The sequence below is a fragment of the Aspergillus costaricaensis genome (genome assembly GCF_003184835.1).
Source record: "Aspergillus costaricaensis CBS 115574 unplaced genomic scaffold BO79scaffold_11, whole genome shotgun sequence".
Lineage (NCBI taxonomy): Eukaryota > Fungi > Ascomycota > Eurotiomycetes > Eurotiales > Aspergillaceae > Aspergillus > Aspergillus costaricensis.
In genome coordinates, this window is record NW_020291811.1 from 1 (window position 1) to 19,467 (window position 19,467).

Sequence of the window (19,467 nt, forward strand, 5' to 3'; positions counted from 1 at the left end):
ATCTAATCATTTCTAGTAGATATTAGTAACTAGTAATTTTATATTTTATTAATATAATATAAATAAATATATATAAATTTATATATATATATAAATAGAAATGGAATAAATAATACCCGATACATATATAGTAATTTATAACTAAAACTCCCCAGGTTGGATTTTTTTAATCTTAACTAGTAATTATCAGATCTTTTAATAAAATTTAATTAAAATTTTATATAATATAAGACCTCGCCAGGTGGTAAACCTGGCGACCTGGGGACCTATACACCCGAATTCTACTACATAGACCCTGGTGCTCCTTGTTAGCTGCCTAGGGCATCTATGAAAGCCCAGTACTCCGTACCTTTTACCCATACTACGCTACCACAGTGGTCAGTCACATAGTGCTGCCCTGAATTCACCTCGGAACCTGTCCGTCTGTCTCCAAGGTCACCAGCCACATCTCATATCTATGTTCAATGCTACCTCGATACCATTGCCGGCTTCTCTCTCCACCCAATACACAGCATAAAGTATAACACAAGCGCCTCTCCAACCATTGACCCACAAGCAAGTGTCCAGACAGTCTGACAGCATACTACAAACTCACTTACGATGGTGTGATAACGTACTTGTTGTCTGTCCCATGGACCTCAATGCACATATCCTATCCCAACAGAATATACGTACATCCAAGTGGATCCCCATTCTTCAGCAACCTACCTATTCCGTCCATTATCATCTACAATTATGATCATCACCGACCACTCTAGACTAACGCACAGACACATCTCCCCATGAATAACATAGCTAAATCACCCGATAACAGACGTCGATCTCACCAGTCCAGAGTCTGGACAGCATTTGACCTCTCCACTCTAGCCAACTAGCCAGGTTTCAGGTTTCAGAATCAAACCAGCAATGTTGATGATGATGAGCTAGCCTAACCCCGGGCCGTGCTATAGCTCCTAGTAGGTTTCTTCGGAGAATTACCCCATCTCTATTCTTCCCCGATAGACGTATACATTAGTACCTGCCAATGATCAATAGATATTGGGCTTGAAGCTATCCACAATAACCCAAAGGGGTATTAGCACACCCCGGTAATAGCCATCTCAACTGCCGAAGACAACTATATTTAGTAGTTGTTGCTAGCTAGCTAGCTAGCTACGTACAGCACAGACACAGCAAGCTCTCACTAACTGACTAGTAAGTAGTAAGTAACTAGATAGTAACAGTACCTGCCCAACAGCCCCATACTCTACCTCCGAAGTACCTAACTAACGACAGGAACAGCATCCCATCCGTATCACTATCAACATGATCCACAACAGTTACTATACTAGCACCCGGGCTAGCACCCGCTGATCCGGCCGGAAGCAAAAGTACCACCACCACTATCTTACTCACTACGTATACGTACATAGTACCCACCCTCTACCACCCACTACATATACAGACACTCACTTGCTGTCACTGTGGCATACACTACATACCCACTAAGTATAGATACCAGTCTCCACTATGTACCCTACTACCCAGACTTCGAGTCGAGGCCAGAGCCGGTGGAGTACCCGCAGTGGGGGCCATGATCCACAGGGTACAGTGACAGAGGAACCACGTAGCGTAGTGGGTTGGATTTAAACGGTGCGATACCTAGTAACTAACTAGCTAACTAAATGGGTAATAATTACCAGCCTCCTGGCTTAGTACATATGTTGTGGAAACAAGGTCTTTTGTTTGTGTTGTGGTGGGAGTTTCATGTGCAGTGCTATTTTCAAGATTCAGAAGAGTAGTGGTAGTATGCATCTGGGGCAAGGATTAGTGCAGAGTCTACTAGTAGGTCGAGCCAATAGGGTATATTGACTGGCATGACTCACTCACTCATTCACTCGCAATGTATGTTCATGTACGGTGTACCGGGGTATAAGAAATGCACGATGAGAAATAAACTTTGCGCGGGTGGATGTTAGAGGCTGGCTGGCTGGCTGCTAAGGGGAGGGGGAACAGGGATAGAGCCGCAGTGCCGAGGGAGGGTATAGTAAGTGGATAGTATAAGGAGAGGATAGTACGGAGTAACTTCTGTGGCTAACTGGCTACTGGCTAGGCACTAGGCAGACAAATGAGGCTGTCTATGCACATGCAGAGTAACGGGAGTTAAGAGTTGGTTGGCTACGTTGCAGAAGAGTGAGACTTGCAGAAAGACCACTTGGCAATAGTCAAATAAATTCCAGATTAAAATACAGCATCACTTATTGGACGCGTAAGCACGAATCATTGCAAAGACAAAGGAAATAGTGGGTGTAACTCGTTCGAGCCCCCGATGAAAAAGACCAAATGAGGGGAAGGGGATGATCCGGGTGGATCATCGGTCGGAGGACGGACTGCATGCAGGTGAGCTGCAGCCATCGGATGGTGGGTGTGCCCGTTGACCACTTGGAGTAGGAGTGAGTCAGAGCTGCAGTGTGCAGATTGAAGCCTGGTTGCTCAACAGTGAAGGAAATTCCTCCTTTGCTTTCGTTTCTTTTTTTTTTTTTGGTGGGTGATTTTTGTGTTTTCGCCTGTTTTTGTTCCTTTCGTTCGTTTCCTCTTCTTCACCCCAAACAGGATAGGATAGAATCAGACAGCAGGTCGGTAACAGAACAGTAAGCAAGGAATCCAGTTCCTCCAACAAGGATGTAGCCAATCTCTAGGCGGGGTATAAATATCCCCGAGGACCCATAGATAAGCTGGCTACTATCGGACATGGGTCTGGCTCGTGCCAGTGTCGCAGGCTGGTCTAGCCTTTGCTGCGACGGGGCCGGGTCGGTGATAATAATGGTGACTTGTCTGCACCGCAGAAATATCCACAATTGCGCATGCGTGAAACCTTAATGAATGCATCAGAAGCTCTGCTCATGTCCCTCAGCGGTAGTAGTCGCTCGGCCGGTAGATGCGCGAGGACCGGTTGACACGCGCAATGCGGTCAGCGGCGTCGGCCTCATACAGAGACCCACGGCTGGGAGAGCTCCGCGGAGAGGTGTAGACAATGACCCGGTGACGCCTCAGAGAGCGTGGCTCTCGCTCAATGATTGCAGTGCAGGCCACATCCTCCTGAGTGGCAGTCCGGCGGACAGGGGCTGGTTCATGGCTGATTATCGGCCGCTCGCGAGCGGTGACTTCCTCCTTGGTGTTCACACGCAGACCATTTTCGATTGCTAGGAGCAGCTGGCGAACAGCGACGCACTTCAGGGGCACCCTGACCAGGGTGGATCGGTTGCGCTCAAGGTCAACAACGGAGTAGATCTTTCCGTTCTTGCTGCGGAGGTATTCGGTCACGTCGCGGGCATACTGGGCACCACGCTTGCAGAGCGAGCGCTTCTCTTCGTACGCGGTCATCGGGTCTGCGCATCGAGTGCAGTGGTCGGCGTGGCCTTCGTAGGCAGAGATCACGTAGCTCTCATCGTCCTCGGGGTCGCGCACGAGCACGACGGGCTCGGAGGGCTGCTCGATGGGAGCAGGCATGGTTGCTGAACGACGGAGGGGCGTTCGAGTACAATAACGAGGTCTTTCAATTCGAAGAGTCTCCTGAATGGAGTAGTAGAAGGGGGGCCAGAAACGGAGAGACTTGGAGGGCGACAGCGTGACTGGCGGATGGATCACGAGGACTATAGCAGGGTAGTTTGAACTCGTTTAAGCTCGATGAAGTTGTGGATAGTAGAGATGTAGAAGTCTCTTCAAGTGGTGGATTATATATATGGATGGTTGAGAGAAGTGTGTAGTGAATAAGTGAATGAGAGGAGGTTAATTGGGGGGGTGGAGAGGGAAGTTATATAGTTGAGGAGGATGGAAGGCATCCATGATTGGCATACAGTGAATGTTAGCAGAGAGACAGTGGTCCCGGGAGCAGCCATGACGAATGGGTCACAGGCGGAGAGACTAAAAAAGTTTAGCAACATGGAAATATATTCTGAATTTCTTTTTTCGGAATTTAGCAAACAGTAAGAAACTGTGGTGGAGGGAATGGCAGCCTGCGGGTGACTGCTAAGGCTCAACGGGAGCCTGCCTCAGGACGACTTGGGACTAGTACGGGAGTACTAGTGTGTAGTGGTACTTAGTAGTAAGTAGTGGCACTAGACATGGGGAGTGTGGCTGGTGCAAAGCAGGCAGTGCTGATCCTCTTAACTTGTAGTTTGTTGTTGGTCCGGCGGCTGTTGCAACCCGTTCGCTCCTCACCCGCTTTCATGATTGGCCCTAACTTGGTCCCAAGCAACCCCCTCCTGTCAGACTAACCAGTCCCTGTGACTCCATTCGGGGACAGGATGGTCATGGCGAGTGGACACACTAGACACAATACAGTTAGCAATGACCAACTCAACCAGTCCAGGAGGGGAGTACTATACCTGTTTTAGGGTCGGGGAAGGGTCGAGTCATCGGGTTAAAGTTCGACGATGAAGTGCTCTTCAAGATGTGGCCAGCCCCAACTGTGGCTTGACTCCTCGTGTCTAGAAACTAAGCCGCACGCCAGTAGAAGCCACCTTTCCCTCCTCTCTGCTCTCTCAACACGAACTCCCCTAGTTCATGACACCATAATCCGCCCGTCTTTCAGGGACCGTCAGCATCCCCATCTCACCTCCGCCCATTGTTGGTCAGTATCCATCGTTGCGGTAGTCCGTTTCACGCGTTAACTCTCCCATGTCCATGCCAATGCTCATTAGCCATGCAGCCGCTCTCTCCTTTGACCCGCATTATCTGAGACGAGAGATGGTTCGGTTCCATTCTGTTGGTACCCTACAATATTGGCTTTCTCTCGATCGCTTCTATTCTATTTTTGCCTCGATCGCGACCGGCTAAGAATAGGTGTTTCGAACCTGTTTCCCCAGCGATCCAATACGAGCAGCCCCATGATCGCCAACTTCGTGATAAGGAGATGTCTGAGCCCCAGACTACCCCTTACGCTAGCAGCCATGAAATCATTGAGACCATGTGTCTCGATACCCTGCTGCGCCTCAGCCACAGGATGACTGGCCGAGAGCGTTCCTTTCTGCCACTCCGGCGCTACAGCCACAGTTCAACCCACGAGGTATCTGCGTGAGATCATGCATCCTGCAAGTGCTGATGGTTCTATGCCTTCCATCACTGATCGACCGTCCGATCGGTTCTATCTTTTCGTTTCGCTTGACGCGCGCGAGAGAAAATCGTCACCTCGTGTCCTATCGCGGTGACGCCAGTTTTTCGGAGGCTCGTTCTCGTTTCGGCTCTCCGTTCTTGCTGTACTACTGTCCACCAAGTCCCTCGCTTTCTGAGGCTACAGCAACCGTACCAGTCCCTTGGGACTGCCTTGTGAACGTCCGACCGATAATGGCGCAACGGGCATGACGAGCATGCGCATGGTGTCCACCCTGCGGCTTTTTTGCATCCCAGACCACGGTCCCTCAGCCTACTACGCTCCAGCGCGTCTATTCACTGGGTATGATTGTCAGTTGGGAAGGCCCGGGATAGCCAATGCTTACGGCGGATATATACAACGAGTGTTGGTGAAGCCCGGGATAGCTTGTCTCATGATGGGCGTAACCACCATGCTCAATATGGAAGTCTGCCTTACGATTGCCACTCATTAGGCGCCAACCTTTCCCATACCTTCTATTGACAACAGCGCAAAGAGGCTCAAACACACCATCTGATAGTAATCGTAGCACGAATTGTAGCTGTTGTCGCCCTCTTATACCGTGTACAGAATGTTTCCTTCACCGAACTAGCCCGGCTAGCTCAATCGGTAGAGCGTGAGACTCTTAATCTCAAGGCTGCGGGTTCGAGCCCCGCGTTGGGCTTCTCTTTTTGCATTTTGAAGATTCGCATGTGGTGGGCGATGCCACTGGAAAATTTTTGGTTCGGAAGCTTCGGTGGCTCCACTTGATCCACTTACCCAATCATCGTAGCTTCTCAGCCTTACACTGCAAACGGGAGTCGACTCGGAAATAGGTTATTGGGTATCCTTGCACTTTGACATGTGTGCGACTATATTACGTTTTTTCCATCATCGGTATTGATATCAAGTGGCTGGAATTGACGCTGTGTGGCGTAGCAGTCCCTTTCCTCCCCATAAGGCTGCATACCTAGTCCAGCGGCTGAATGCATACCCACATCACCCACAGCTAATCGACAAGCTTCTCAAGGATACACAGCCCCAACAATGACGACATCAGCCAGTGTCACAATGAATTGTCATAACAATGTCTCTGAAGGAATGACCATTTCTGGAGGTTGGACATACGTCACGCATTTCGGTGATCAAGCTGTATCCCGACTCAGTTACCTGCCAGCTCCGACTTACCAAATTGCGCAAGAGCTTGGGACCTATGCGTGTAACAAACCAGGACCAATGTCCCCGAATATCTAGAAGTCTCGACCATCCCGTGGTTATACAAGCTCACCCAGCGGCAAGGCTTGTAGTCTCAACGGGGACAATGCTACAGCCGTAATGACCATCCGCGAGTGTCCAAGCTTGGAAAGTCCAGAGATCGAGCTGCCGTGCAAGAGCAACACAGACACAGAATTCCTCACACTCGAGCACGCAGAGGCGAGTTACACCGATCGTATCAGAGGTGCACACATCCCAGCCCCAGACTCAGCATCAGTACCCGCTCCAACGTTGACCATCCCAGGGTGGAGGCTCAGACCTGTACCACGACCCAAGGCAGGCCACCGTCTATATCCTGGTCATTCAGACCGTCCCACCTAGCCAGCTACATTCATTGCTGGTCTGTGTCCCGGCTATGCCTTGTGAGTTGGTATCGAGGCATGCATCACAACTTATCCATAGCGCCATCCGAATTCCTTGTTACTATCCGGGTTAGGAGACGGCTGGTGAGAGACCAACATCTACATAGATCCTTGCAGTCAGCCTGATGTTACCCGTACTGCCGGGTGCAGCCTTTTACCGAGACGAGTATGTTGAACAAGTGTTTGCAATCGGTAGCCTGGATGAATGAGGCATATACGGGCTGCCAGCTCAGATATCCCGATCGTGTCCTTGAGCGCTCTTCAACAAAGCAGAGAATGATCCACCTTGGGACGCTGAGTTACATGCAAGTGGACTGCGTCGATACCCGTTTATCCACATCCCGTACCGCTTCCCGGCAGTTTCTCGAAGTCGTACTGCTCTATTGACTGGCATTTACCACGGCATCCCGGCGCCCAGAAAAACTGCCATTATAGCACAGGCATTTGATTAACTCACAACCGTCAGGGAGATATAACCAGGTGAATTGAGAGTACACATCCTCTGTCCAACCAACGTTACGATGAACGGACATATTATCCGCTCATACTCAGCATCCATACCAGTATAATGAATCAGAGACGAGCGAGAAGGGTAGCCTGTCGCCGGTGGATTCAGCTATCCAGCGAGAATTAAAGAGCCTCTTCTCGGAAAATCCGATGCCAAACGAGGGAAAGCGGGACGACCCATTGTGCACGGACGTGGCCCCTTTCCAGGGATGTTGCCGTGTTTCTCTGTTCGCGTGCCTCCATTCCAACTCGGATCATAATTGGCTTCATGATCGTTCAAAGTGGGGCCTGTTTAGCCCACTGAGTCGGCGAGTTGTAAGCTTAGATAACTGTGTCGTTGCAGAAAACATTACTGCTCAACAAAGATCGGTCATTGCTCAATGGCAGGACCCAAAATTATACAAAGTGCAAATACAAAAATGTTCGCAGTATAACAGCAGATGACTCTTCAATACCTCGAGTTACACACACACCAGAGGATAAAATCACACGTTCTGCTTACCTGCCCTGCCGCTCCTCCGCAGTGTGCTGTCCATCAGACTCATACTATATCTACTCCAATTTCCAACCCTCCACCTTCAGCATAACCCAGCAGTCGTCTAGTTAAACTACCATGAATCATGCCGACCGGAGTTATTTATACACGTGCAATTGACAGCAACTCCCCCGTTATCAGATAAAGCCAAACTCTGCAAATTGGCGAAACAACACACACTCCATCCCGCACTGTGGAGCCTGATCGGCACAGAAACATCCAAGCCCCGTGCCCGTTCGTATCTCTACCCAAAATCAGATGATCCCAATCAAACTAGAGCAAGCTAAGGGCCCCCCAGGAATCAGGATCACTTTTTGCAAACCCGAGGAGCTGAATAAGCGAGATGCGTCTGACAAGCAGGTCCGCGCGCATTCGACAAAATAATCAGCCTCGTCCCCTTACTTCCTCGAAGTTCTTCTCTCATCCTTTCCGCCCCGAGAATGCGCCTTGCCTCGGCCCTTTACCGTCCCCTACGCAGATCCAGTGCCAGTGCCAGTGCCAGTGCCATTCATTAAACCTACTACCACCATGTCTACCTCGGAAATCCAAGGCTACGCCATTCGCCGCAATAACTCCTGTCTCAGCGACGAAGTCGGATGCGGACGAACATGGGAAACCTGGCACGCTTGCTGCCCATCCGGGTCTAAATGTCCCGGAAAAGAGTACTCGATTCAAAACAATGTCTGCTGTCCGACTTGGACGGACTGCACTTCCGAGATCAAACCTGCCACCTGCGCCAATAGCTCCTGGAATATGTACGACTACGATGGATATTTCTGCTGCACTGAGGACGAGAGTGGCTTCAGACTCAAGGGGACAGACTGGGTGGGCTGCTTGAGCCCCGACTCGCCGGGCAATGCCAGTTACAGCGCCTTGCAGTTGATCGCAACAAGTGAGTTTATTTACCCTACAAGACAGATAGATAGATACCTTTAGATCCATTCCTAACATACGGAACCACTCCTCCTAGCCTCCTCATCCGTAACATCAGCCCCCACATCCACATCCGCCTCAACCACCACAGCATCAGCAGCAACAACCACAGCAGCAACATCCTCCGGATCAGGTTCAGGCACCAACACGGGCGCAATAGCCGGAGGCGTCGTTGGCGGTGTCGCCGGCGTCGCAGCAATAGCCGGCCTTCTTTTCTACTTCCTGCGACGGCGCAATAAGCAACGACCAGAGTCACAGACACAGATGCATCTCCAACCACAGGACCCTAGTCCTCAATACTCGGCATACGCCTACAGTCAGACCCAGCAACCATATTCCGCCCCAGCGAGCGAATTAGATGGCCAGTCTGCGCCTGTGGAATTACCGTCGAATAATGGTCCGAAAGCTGAGTTGGCGGGGTATCGGTGATGAATGAGCATTTCTAGGGATGGGAATTTTGCATATAGCGGACCTCGTAGAGGTACTGCTTAGTACTTTCTGTTAAATAATCTTTTTTATGTGTCGGGATAGGGTACCGCGGGTCGGCTACGAGGATGAAACTATGCAGATAATTTCATACATTGTTAATCTGCACATATTATGGACTATTGAAGATGAAATTCTTCTTGGTTATATGCATCTTCGAATTGAAGAGTTGGTCCGTCTCAGTTGGACCTTTTGTGAAGATGATATGTTTGAGTTAACATGTCTGTCTGTCTTTATTTCTGGACTGGACATTAAGGAGAAAATAACCACCAGATAAATCTTTATATTTCATCACTCTCTATATATCTATACCCTTCAATGTTAAATCGAGACTAAGTCAACAAGATACTACTAACCAACTGAGGAATATATAATATAATCCCATGTCACCCTTTCAACCTCCACAAGAACAAACATTTCATAATCTAGGAGAATGCTACTTTCGATCAACTAACCTCAGTCATCCATCCATATATATTCATTCATCAACACCCCCTAATAACATTATTTACTTAGTACATAAAAAAGACAGAGCAGAGTTATGAACATCCACACCTTCCCCCTCCCCTCCACGTCCCCATTCCATCCCATCCCACCCCATCCAACAACTTCTTCCCTCGGAAAAAAAAAGACATCCTAAGTAACAGGACACCAATCATAATTCCCATTAGAATTATTCCCCCACCAAGAGGGAAAATCATGCGCGACACCCGCAGCCCCAAACACCGCAAAAGACAAAATAAACACAATCGTCAAACTAGCGCCATCAAACGCACCCGTAATCAAATACGAGTAATCCTTAAAGATCCTCGGATGATAGTTCCTCAGATAGTACTGCACGAAGAGGCCTGAGAGGACCCAGCTGAAGAGTACGCATGTTTGCGATTGGTTGTAGGGGATGTAGCCTGCGTATTGGATGAATTGCGGCATGTTGACTTCCGAGACGTCGAAGTTGCGGATTTTGGGGACGAACTGTATACATTTTCAAATGGATGGGTTAGTTGGGGTGGCTGGTAAGATGGGGGTATTGGGGGAATGGACATACGTAGTAGAAGAGACGATGGGCGACGACAGCTGCGGCGCCGATGGCTAGACCGATGGGAACCATGGCGTAGGGAGTGCCGGAGCGGTAGAGGTAGGAGGCAAGAGCCCAGGAGGCGGCGTTGGTGTTGTAGGATTGCATGGTGGCGCCGCTCCAGGAGGAGTTGCCGTTGCCGTTGGAGAGGAGGGCTTTGTTGCCGGTCACGATGGAGATCATGATGGCGTAGTTGATGAAACCGCCCAGGATGGTGCCGTAGATTTGGGTGAGGAACATGACTCGTGGGGGGATTTTTACTATTGCAATGGGTTAGACTTTGTGCTAGGGATATGGGGGTTTGTGAGATGACTGCTTACGATATTCGCCCATCTTCAGGTCGTTGGATAGGTTCACTGCGTTGGAGATGACGTTGTGGGACCACGCTGCAAAGTACATGTTTCCGACGGGGCGCCCGGGGAGCATCAGTCCTGCTAACATCTTTGAGAGGTTGTTGGTCGCGATTCCGTTGCCGTAGCGAGAGTAGAGGATGGTACTCTGCCTTTGTTAGTGGGAGTGGGAGTGTTGGTTATGGGGTACTCACGAAAGGCGAGATGATGATGCCGACAATCAATGAGACAATGTAGGCCCAGGCGGGAAGGGTAATGTTCTCCTTGAGAACCACCACCAGTCCGAGAACAAAGCTGATGACAAGCACCGCAACGTACCACCACCACGGGGTTTCCGTGTAATGCTTGGCCATGTGCTCGTGGTGACGATCGTCATAGCGACCTTGTTTGGCGCTCTGGTAGGCCCGCTTGATATCGCCGCCCCAGAAGATGATACAGTGCATGATGAGGGCTCCGATCTAGAAGAGGTTAGCTGATTAGCTTGCACATATTCCTGGCGTACTTACAGCAGCGTTAGCCATGAACATAGCATATGCAAATGTTCCAGTTAGTCTGGGTATACCGTATGTAGCCAAGGCAGATTTGTCGAGCACGCCGTCAGGGAAGACGCTGGAGACTGGATACGAAGTACCATTCGCCATGAGAAGCTCCGTGGACATGAATGGAAGGGATCGGGCGTTCCAGCCGTTTCCGTAGTAAATGGCTACCATGATGATGAAGCAGAAGGCGATGCCAATGTCCTGGTGAAGCTGGAGCTTGAGAGGAAGAGAGGTTTGGAAGGAGGTGATCTGCGACAAGTCAGCCTTGAGAATTGTCGATAGACTAATGATCCGTACATATTGCCAGTCGAAGCTGAGAGAGAATAAACCCAGTCCTTCATTCGTAGTGGATCCACCGAAAACATTGGTGAGTACAGCGCCCTTTTTGCCGGTTGCTTTCTGGGAAGCTAGACACTAGAGCTATGTTAGTAACCCCCTACACACCAAAGGTGGAATGAACAACGTACCGGAATAGAAACGGAGTTAAGCCACGGGAATATGTATGCAGGAATAATCTCATACAACGACATGCCAGTAAAGGCATACCAGAAGTACCGGAGCGGCTTGGAGTTCTTGACTTGTTGCCAATGCAACCCTTGAAGGGTCTTGACAGTAGGAAGAGTACTCCAGTAGACCGCCTCAACATGCCAGACGGCAATAGGTCGCATAATGCCACAAAGACCATAACCGAACAGACCGATCGAAATGGTGCTGAAGATGACAGTGACGGCACTAAAGGGCATATTGTAGAAGAGGTTCTGCGCCGCAAACACCTGCGAGGATGCAGCGGCATTGGAAGCAGATGTGGCTGTGATAGCGCAAATAGCGTGCTCCTTCAGAGTCCACGGTCCAGGATTCACAAACTTTATCCACCTAATATGCCATGGAAGCTTTCCCTGACCACCCTTCTCCCTCCAACGAGCTTCAAACTTATCACCCCGGGGGAGGAACCTGGCCCAGGCATTGCCGACAAAGTAAGCGATCAGGACGATGAAAGTTCCTTGAATGGTGACGGCAGTAGGTTTAAACTGTGGACAGGTGTCAGCAGGGTGTCAACACATCTGCACGACAGGCTAAGGTGTCTTGTGCTACCATGTAGATTTGGTTCATGACCGCCTGGAAGCACGCCAGACCGGAGGCGAGAATGATACTCCGAAATGTCAATGCACTGTCGAAGTCATCCCTGAGTGGCAGCAGGTGAGCGGCAGCGTCTGCACCAGTGATGATAATGGCGTCTTCGCTCTCGCGATCCTCTTCGCCGCTCAGCTCATCACCGGTGATCTTGTGGTCTTCTTTGCCAGCGAGCACCGTGACAGCGGACTTCTCATCGACAGCATCTGGGTGGGGGATTGAGACGCCGTCACCCTCTCGGGCTGCACCGGTCGTGATTGCAGACATGTTGGCAGGGGGCTCACTTTTCCAGAGGCACGAGGAGGAGAGATCATTGCCACAAGGTGGTCCCTAGGGGTCTTTTTATAGTCTTACCCCGATAAGGGTGAATTGCCATTGGAGCCATACCACGAGTGAATTAATGATACCACAAACCACGGCGATTAGCCATCTTGCTGAAAAGGGACTGGGAGGCGGCCCTGCGACAGGGCTAGGGGAATCTGGTGAGAGGGTCGTTGGATGCACAACGCTCCGGCCTCTGCGCCGGTGGATTCGCTTCTTCTCGAACGCCTCCGAACCCTCCAATTGACGTTCGTTCCCCTCACCTAGCGAAGGACCGAGTTTAGATAACCGACCTGCTAGTCCACCCTCCTTCGGGTCACCATTGGTGCAGGAATGAACCGAAAGCATGTAATTCTACCGGGAAATCACCTGGCTCTCCGGGTTACATCCGAATGAACTGTAGCGCGTGTTGTAAAATCTTTGAAGGGCTGCTGGAGATGCCATCGCGTGTGCTGCTGACGCCATTCCGTAGCGGCAATTTCGCCCCAAGCAATATGTGGCACTTTTGATTTTCGAGGGGTGCAGGGGTATCCAGTACCTGGTACATCAATTACTCCCCTGATTTCCCTCACTCTAGTAGATTCATACATATATTGAGGGGGCCCGGTAGAACATTTGATAAGGCTTAGGGCGTGACAGGCGCATCCAGATACGCAGAGGGGATGATAGGCGGCCTCCCGTTCAGAGGAAGTTCGATGCTGGGCGCGATAAGAGAAAACAGAGAGCCAAGGGGGTCCGTTCAGGCGTCGGAACTCCTACGGAGCTCCTGCAGCACACCTCAGCTCGCCATCCATGCATTCAACGAAGTGGCACACCCCCGCGCTAGTGGCGACACCAGTGCGACCCAGGTCCCTGCTCTTCTCTCTCGCGGAGGATTGGTGCAATCCTTTGTCCTGTTCAATGAAATGGACGAAGGCACTCGAGCCAGGATTCATCGTGTGCTGGCCAATTTCAATCCCTGAAATAATCTGAAATTGGTCAGGTGTGCTGTATCAGACCACCAGTGACCCATTTGTCCATCAGGATAGGGTCTTGCGCCATTCAATAGTCCCCTCTCGAGGAGAATATCCATCCAGTGAGAAGCGATCCATTGAGCATCACACAGGGTTACTTCCGACCGAAACCTGGCCGTTCCGATGGAGACCCTAATTGCTGTGTCCCACGTGGTCGCTACTTCCTACAATGCTGCTTTTGTCAAAGATTTTCACTCCCCACCTTGGCTGTCCTCCTGCTGTCTGCCTGGCTGCTTCGGCTAATCCGACTTTGAGATAGAGCAAGCCAATCATGTTTCCCATACATAGAAATAGGCATAAGATGCCAAGCCAGATGGCACTGAGGGACGATCCTATCGATAGCCAATGCCTGCGGCAATCTGCCTGCCGATAAACACTTCCCCAACCGTTATCGCCAATACGAACAGAGTTCCAACCCGCACTTCTTGGCTGGATAAGAACCGATACCCTAAGCACCCCAGACAGCGGCGACTTATTTGCCAAGGTTTGTTATCGGTCCAATAAAAGTTATCACATGAAATAATAACATAACCTAAACCTATGCTTTCTCCCAGGCTCGGTATAGCTGCCGGAAATTGCATTCCCGTCCCAGCAATGCATGCGGCACGTCGCATTCAAGCATCTCCCCATCCTTGAGGAACACTACCCGATCGAACCGATCGATGTAAGCGAAGCGATGAACGACAGCAATAACGGTTTGATGGCGAAAATTCTGCTCGATGATTTCTTGCATAAGGGCTTCTGTCTCTCGGTCGACGCTACTAGTGGCCTCGTCGAGGATGAGAATGGGCCGCGGGACCACAAGCGCCCGGGCGAGCGCAAGCAATTGCCTTTCGCCCAGTGACCAGGTTGAGATGCTGGACATTTCCATATCTAGCCCCCCGTCGGTACTGATTCGATTCCAAAGACCCACCTTCTGGAGCCCAGAAGTGATGCGTTCATCCGTGGCCATTCCGAACGGATCCAGATTGAAGCGAACGGTGCCGGAGAGCAGAAACGGGTCTTGCGGGATAACGTTGATAGCAGAGTGAATAGCTTGTCTCTCGAGCTCCGATATGTCGCAGCCGCCGATCGATATTTTTCCGGATTGGATCTCGCTCATACGAAGAAGCGACATTATTATAGATGACTTCCCACTACCTGATGCTCCGCAGATGGCTACCTTTTCACCATGGCGAATGGTGAGCGACAGATTCTTCAGGACCGGCGGGCTGGCTTGGCTATGGGTATGGATTATTAGCTTTGTGTGGAGAGCAGGGAGACACCGGCGATTGGGCTGAAGGCAGATGTTGCGTGGCTAAAGAAATGGAAAGCTTACCTGTATCCTGCTGTTACATTCTCGAATGCGATTGTAAACTGAGAGTGACCCGATACTCCCAGAACTACGCTCCCCATGAGGTCATGGTTTGCCTCGCGAGGAGTGTCTTGCACAAATTGTTGAACTCGCGAAACTGCCCCGATGGTCGTTTCAAGACTAGTCCATGACCGGAGAGTGCTCGAGATGGTGCTGTTGAAGGTTAAGATCAAGCTAAGGGCAACACCGACCGCAGCACCGTTATATTGGTCGGCCAAAGAGGTTGTCATCGCAACAATAATCACTGCCAAAGCCGCAACAATCAGGCCCATAACAAGGGTCAGCCATTGCTGTATGCAGTACAGCATATAAAAAGGTCTTTGTGATTTATCGAGGAGCATGTGCATTTTCTCCTGGAACCAGGGATTCATGCCGTAAGCACGGAGAGTGGTGACCCCATGAACTGCTTCCGTGAAATGCGTATAAAGGGGCGCCTTGGCTTCCAGATCCAGTAGTCGCACCTGTCGAGAAGTGCGAAGGTAGTATCTCTGGAGGATGACGAGACTGACCAGAAGCGCTGGGACTGCAACTGCTAGATATTTGCTGACAATGCAAAGAATGACCAGTTTGACCACGCAGCTTGCCAGTCCTACGTTGGTTGGCGTTAGCTTCTGAAGCTCAGCCCTTCCCAAACCCGCTTTTCGATAGTTTGATAGAAGGCAAATGTGCAAAAGTGAGGGAAAGAGTATTACCCGTCAAGAACATAGATGCCACTAACGGTAGCATCATGTCAATCAATTCCATATCTTGACTGAATCTGTTTGTCAAAGCCCCTATTTCTGTGTCCTGGAAGAACCTGAACGGTGCACTATCACGGTTGATCAGCGGAAGCATGTAGAAATATGAGAAGAAACCTCAGGCGTACCTGAGCGTCGCAGAGAGAAGGTCTGTATGGAGATTCAACGCAGTATTGTTGATTAAATTTATAACTAAAAGCCTGTGAAGGTCATGGGCACAAGTTATTTACTCAGTAGTCGGCCGAATTCTAGTGAATAATAGAATTATACATACCACAATCCACCCACATTACCTACGAGTTGTATCACGAAGAGTACAGCATACACTCCTAAATACATACCCGCGTCTTTGTTGGGACTCCTTTCGTTGGCCTCCACCCACCACTGGATCCATAGAGCTAAGGAAGACCGGGAATCAGTTGGGGAGATAGAAAAATAGAACCATAGATAATTTTGGACGTACTTGTGAAGTCTCCACTGACTGCTTCCACAACAATGAAAGCCAGACAGGTCGCAAACGGAATGAAACCAGCACGCCTAAAATAGTATTTGTACACAGACCAAGTTCCTTCGCGTCGCAGAGGGCTCGGAGAGTCTGGAGCTGAAGGCTTCGCAGCGGTATTGCTCAGCTCATCACCATCTTGCGTCGCGGATGCCGTGTGGTCTGCAGTTCCGACGGTGCTCACTGGGGATTCGGTGCTTGCGGGCTTGCTGAGCTGCATCACATCGTCGAACGACCCAGTCTGCACAATTCTACATTCTTCAAGAACGACAATTTCGTCCGCATATTGAAATAAATGTTCTATCCAACAATCAACATATAACAATTTTTGCGTTCGAAAAGGCCAGCCCCGCAACATACCTGTATGAGTGGCCAGAAGGACTGTCATCCCAGGTCTGCGAAAGTATCCATTCGGACCAAAAAGACGCGTAGAAATAGTTCTGATGTTGTTCGAGTCAAGACCACTGAAGACATCATCTAGGATGACCAGCCTTCTCCTCGAGTAGATAGCACGGCACAATGCAACCCGCTGCTTTTGGCCGCCACTAAGTGAAAGGCCATCGGTTCCTGCAAGATAAAGATCACCACCCGGCATATCTGATAGGTCTTCTTTGAGGCCGCAAGCCCATATGGCAAACTCATACCATTTTGGATCAAACGGCGACCCGAATGTAATGTTCTGGCGCACTGTATCATTTATGATGAAGGGGACTTGGGAACAATACGCCATTTGATGATCTGCAACCCGCACATCCCCAGATTTGATCACTGTTTCACCCAATAGACTACAGAGCAAGGTGGACTTTCCGGAGCCTACTGGTCCAATAAGCAAGGTAACCCCCGATCCGACACTATGTCGTGAAGCTTATTTTCGCCAGCCTTTGCCCACCCAACATTAGCTCGCTCGAAAGAGACAGGCGTAGCACTGTACTCTGATTTTGGTTGAAATGATCGCAGCTCCACGTCCCAATCATTATCTGTGAGTGAGAGCACAGGGGATGATGCTGTATGCGTGACAAGCCCAGTGGGCTCTTTTTCGCAGTATTCTTCAATGCGAAGATAACACGACATGGCTTGACGCACAGAAGGCACAGCCTGGACAAAGGTGATGAGTGGACTGGTAACGAGGGAGATCAACGAAAGAGACGTAAAGGCCTGACTGGAAAGTAATGTCTTATCGTGCTTTGCCACCGCGATGATGGTGTAGGCAGCGAAGGTTGCGAAAGGAGCGAATTCAGTGGGCACGTTAACTGTGGAAGATCAGTTTCAGTAACATTAGTCGGAGACCCTCTTTCCGCACATATAACAATTTCCCAGATGAGCAGCTTCCGGAACCGCTCAGAGATTTTGAGCTCAATTTTTCGTAGCTCGGACGTGGTGCTCAATAGGACCCGAGAAAGTCCGAGCATCTTGATGGACTTGATGTCGCGTAGCATGCTGGACGTCGCTGTCACTCGGGTCTGGACGCGCTCAATCCATTCCTTTTGAGCCTGTCCTGATCGGGCACTGTCAGATCTCTTAAACTCGTAGTAAACACACAAAAACAACACATACTACGACGTAGAAAGATCATCATCGTAGTTTAATATAACTAAATATAATAAAAGCAAAATATAATTATATAAAAACAGATATAAATAAGTATCACAGCTGACTGGCCAGCTGCCTGTAAGTTACTATTCTATTTATTCTTCATCTAGACTCTGCTTCTAATGTATATATTCATTGTAAGATACATGGCCTTTCCTGTTAACTTAAACAGAATATATATAAATCTTTCTATCTAGTATTTTTTAATATTTATTTCCATAGCCCTGAGGCCTACATATTCCGGGCTTAAATTAAAATTAAATTTAAAATTAAATTTAATCTAACGTAACTCCCGGCCGCGCCGGCCACCCGCCTGCACTGGTCATCCACTTACAACATACCTATCTACTACACACCCAACGCAAGTAAGAATAAAGCTATTCAAATAATATTATTATTAGCAAGGTATATATATTATTACTTATTACAGAGGTTTAAACACTGATTTCTTCTGTAATTAATTATATAGTATTTACTGCAGCAGGAAGATGCCTGAGTAGGTAGTTAAGATACTATTTTTTTTTATCTAGATTTTCTTTAATTATTATAATTTAATTCTTACTTTCTGGATCAAGATATCTTTTTTAAAGATTATCTATTATTTTAATTACTTCTTCTTTTAAAGTTATTTTTTATATACAGTATGTAGATCCTGGTTTTTCTTTATTAAAATTACTGTATTATCTATTAATAACTTATAGCCTTTGATTAGAGTGGTTATACCTGACTGTTATACCTTAACCTAACCTTAACCGTAACCTGACAGTTAGGTTAAGATATAAGAATCTTTTTAATTGTACAGTTAAGGGTAGGTTATAATTAAGAGATTACTTTAATTAATTTTAACTACCGGTTAGAAAGATCAGGTATATTCAGAAGATTAATAATTATAAATTAATTAGTAATTTATACAGAGTCTTTACAAGAATAATATACTAGTAGTAATATATTTTTAATTATTATATTATTAAAATAAATATTAGATTAATTATTAATTAATAATAATCTAATTTTCTAATTAATAGCCAGCAGTCTAGTTACTCCCGTATTAAATTTTTACAGATAATATTAGAAATCTGAATATATTTAAATTAAATTACTAAAAAAAAATATATTAATTATTATTTAAATTATTTTTTATATTGTTCTGGTCGGTGGTTATAATAATAAAAAAATTATATAATTTAAGTATTTATTTATATCTAGATACATATAATATTATTAAATTAAGAAAAAATTAGATCTTTTCTTTTTAATAATATTTTATTTTTAGAATTATTATTAAGATTATTTATATTCTTATTTTTACTAATATAAAAGATTATTATTAATTTATTATCTTCTTGATTCTTGGCTGTAAATATAATAAAATTTAAAGAAAAATTATTAAGAATATTCTAATATTTCTTAGTAATAGTAAAATAATTAGTATATATCTAGAATATAAAAGTTTTAATAATTTTAGAATACAGGCAGCTCTGGTAATAGTAATAAATATTTTAAAAATTATTAAAAAAATATTTAATATTAATATTATTAATTATAATAATTAGAAAGTCTCTAGCCATACAGTAAAAAATAAAAAACTAATTATAATAAGATTTTTAATAGATAAAGATATTAGAATATCCAGTAATTTCTAGATAA

The 19,467-nt window shown here is 47.6% G+C and overlaps 6 protein-coding genes and 1 non-coding gene across 7 annotated transcripts; 3 read left to right on the plus strand and 4 right to left on the minus strand.

Moving 5' to 3' along the window:
• Positions 1 to 172: 172 nt before the first annotated feature.
• Positions 173 to 1,575, minus strand: BO79DRAFT_216253 (uncharacterized protein; the record flags this gene model as incomplete). The annotated part of the gene is made up of 10 exons (XM_025683306.1): positions 173 to 192; positions 350 to 366; positions 600 to 624; positions 676 to 704; positions 828 to 871; positions 1,085 to 1,117; positions 1,161 to 1,191; positions 1,271 to 1,394; positions 1,453 to 1,473; positions 1,521 to 1,575. The coding sequence occupies 10 exons, from the start codon at positions 1,573 to 1,575 to the stop codon at positions 173 to 175; spliced, it is 399 nt and encodes a 132-aa protein (XP_025540905.1).
• A 1,011-nt stretch (positions 1,576 to 2,586) lies between these two features.
• BO79DRAFT_6483 (uncharacterized protein) lies at positions 2,587 to 3,601 on the minus strand. Its single transcript, XM_025689549.1, has one exon. The coding sequence runs from the start codon at positions 3,487 to 3,489 to the stop codon at positions 2,890 to 2,892; it is 600 nt and encodes a 199-aa protein (XP_025540906.1). The 5' UTR covers positions 3,490 to 3,601; the 3' UTR covers positions 2,587 to 2,889.
• Positions 3,602 to 5,722: 2,121 nt separating this feature from the next.
• On the plus strand, positions 5,723 to 5,795 carry BO79DRAFT_t91. Its single transcript has one exon. It is a non-coding gene; the product is annotated as a tRNA-Lys (tRNA).
• Positions 5,796 to 6,181: 386 nt separating this feature from the next.
• BO79DRAFT_253488 (uncharacterized protein) lies at positions 6,182 to 6,706 on the plus strand (the record flags this gene model as incomplete). Its single annotated transcript, XM_025685996.1, has 2 exons — positions 6,182 to 6,348; positions 6,418 to 6,706. 2 exons carry the CDS (start codon positions 6,182 to 6,184, stop codon positions 6,704 to 6,706), a joined length of 456 nt encoding a protein of 151 aa, XP_025540907.1.
• Positions 6,707 to 8,317: 1,611 nt separating this feature from the next.
• On the plus strand, positions 8,318 to 9,151 carry BO79DRAFT_216255 (uncharacterized protein; the record flags this gene model as incomplete). Its single annotated transcript, XM_025683307.1, has 2 exons — positions 8,318 to 8,681; positions 8,760 to 9,151. 2 exons carry the CDS (start codon positions 8,318 to 8,320, stop codon positions 9,149 to 9,151), a joined length of 756 nt encoding a protein of 251 aa, XP_025540908.1.
• A 693-nt stretch (positions 9,152 to 9,844) lies between these two features.
• Positions 9,845 to 12,570, minus strand: BO79DRAFT_192417 (OPT family oligopeptide transporter; the record flags this gene model as incomplete). Its single annotated transcript, XM_025680894.1, has 8 exons — positions 9,845 to 10,180; positions 10,254 to 10,543; positions 10,604 to 10,781; positions 10,828 to 11,091; positions 11,140 to 11,421; positions 11,470 to 11,586; positions 11,640 to 12,200; positions 12,265 to 12,570. 8 exons carry the CDS (start codon positions 12,568 to 12,570, stop codon positions 9,845 to 9,847), a joined length of 2,334 nt encoding a protein of 777 aa, XP_025540909.1.
• Positions 12,571 to 14,175: 1,605 nt separating this feature from the next.
• On the minus strand, positions 14,176 to 17,806 carry BO79DRAFT_262541 (P-loop containing nucleoside triphosphate hydrolase protein; the record flags this gene model as incomplete). Its single annotated transcript, XM_025686598.1, has 10 exons — positions 14,176 to 14,857; positions 14,956 to 15,580; positions 15,684 to 15,799; positions 15,857 to 15,878; positions 16,070 to 16,126; positions 16,192 to 16,530; positions 16,591 to 17,015; positions 17,048 to 17,480; positions 17,531 to 17,725; positions 17,785 to 17,806. 10 exons carry the CDS (start codon positions 17,804 to 17,806, stop codon positions 14,176 to 14,178), a joined length of 2,916 nt encoding a protein of 971 aa, XP_025540910.1.
• Between the last annotated feature and the right edge of the window lie 1,661 nt (positions 17,807 to 19,467).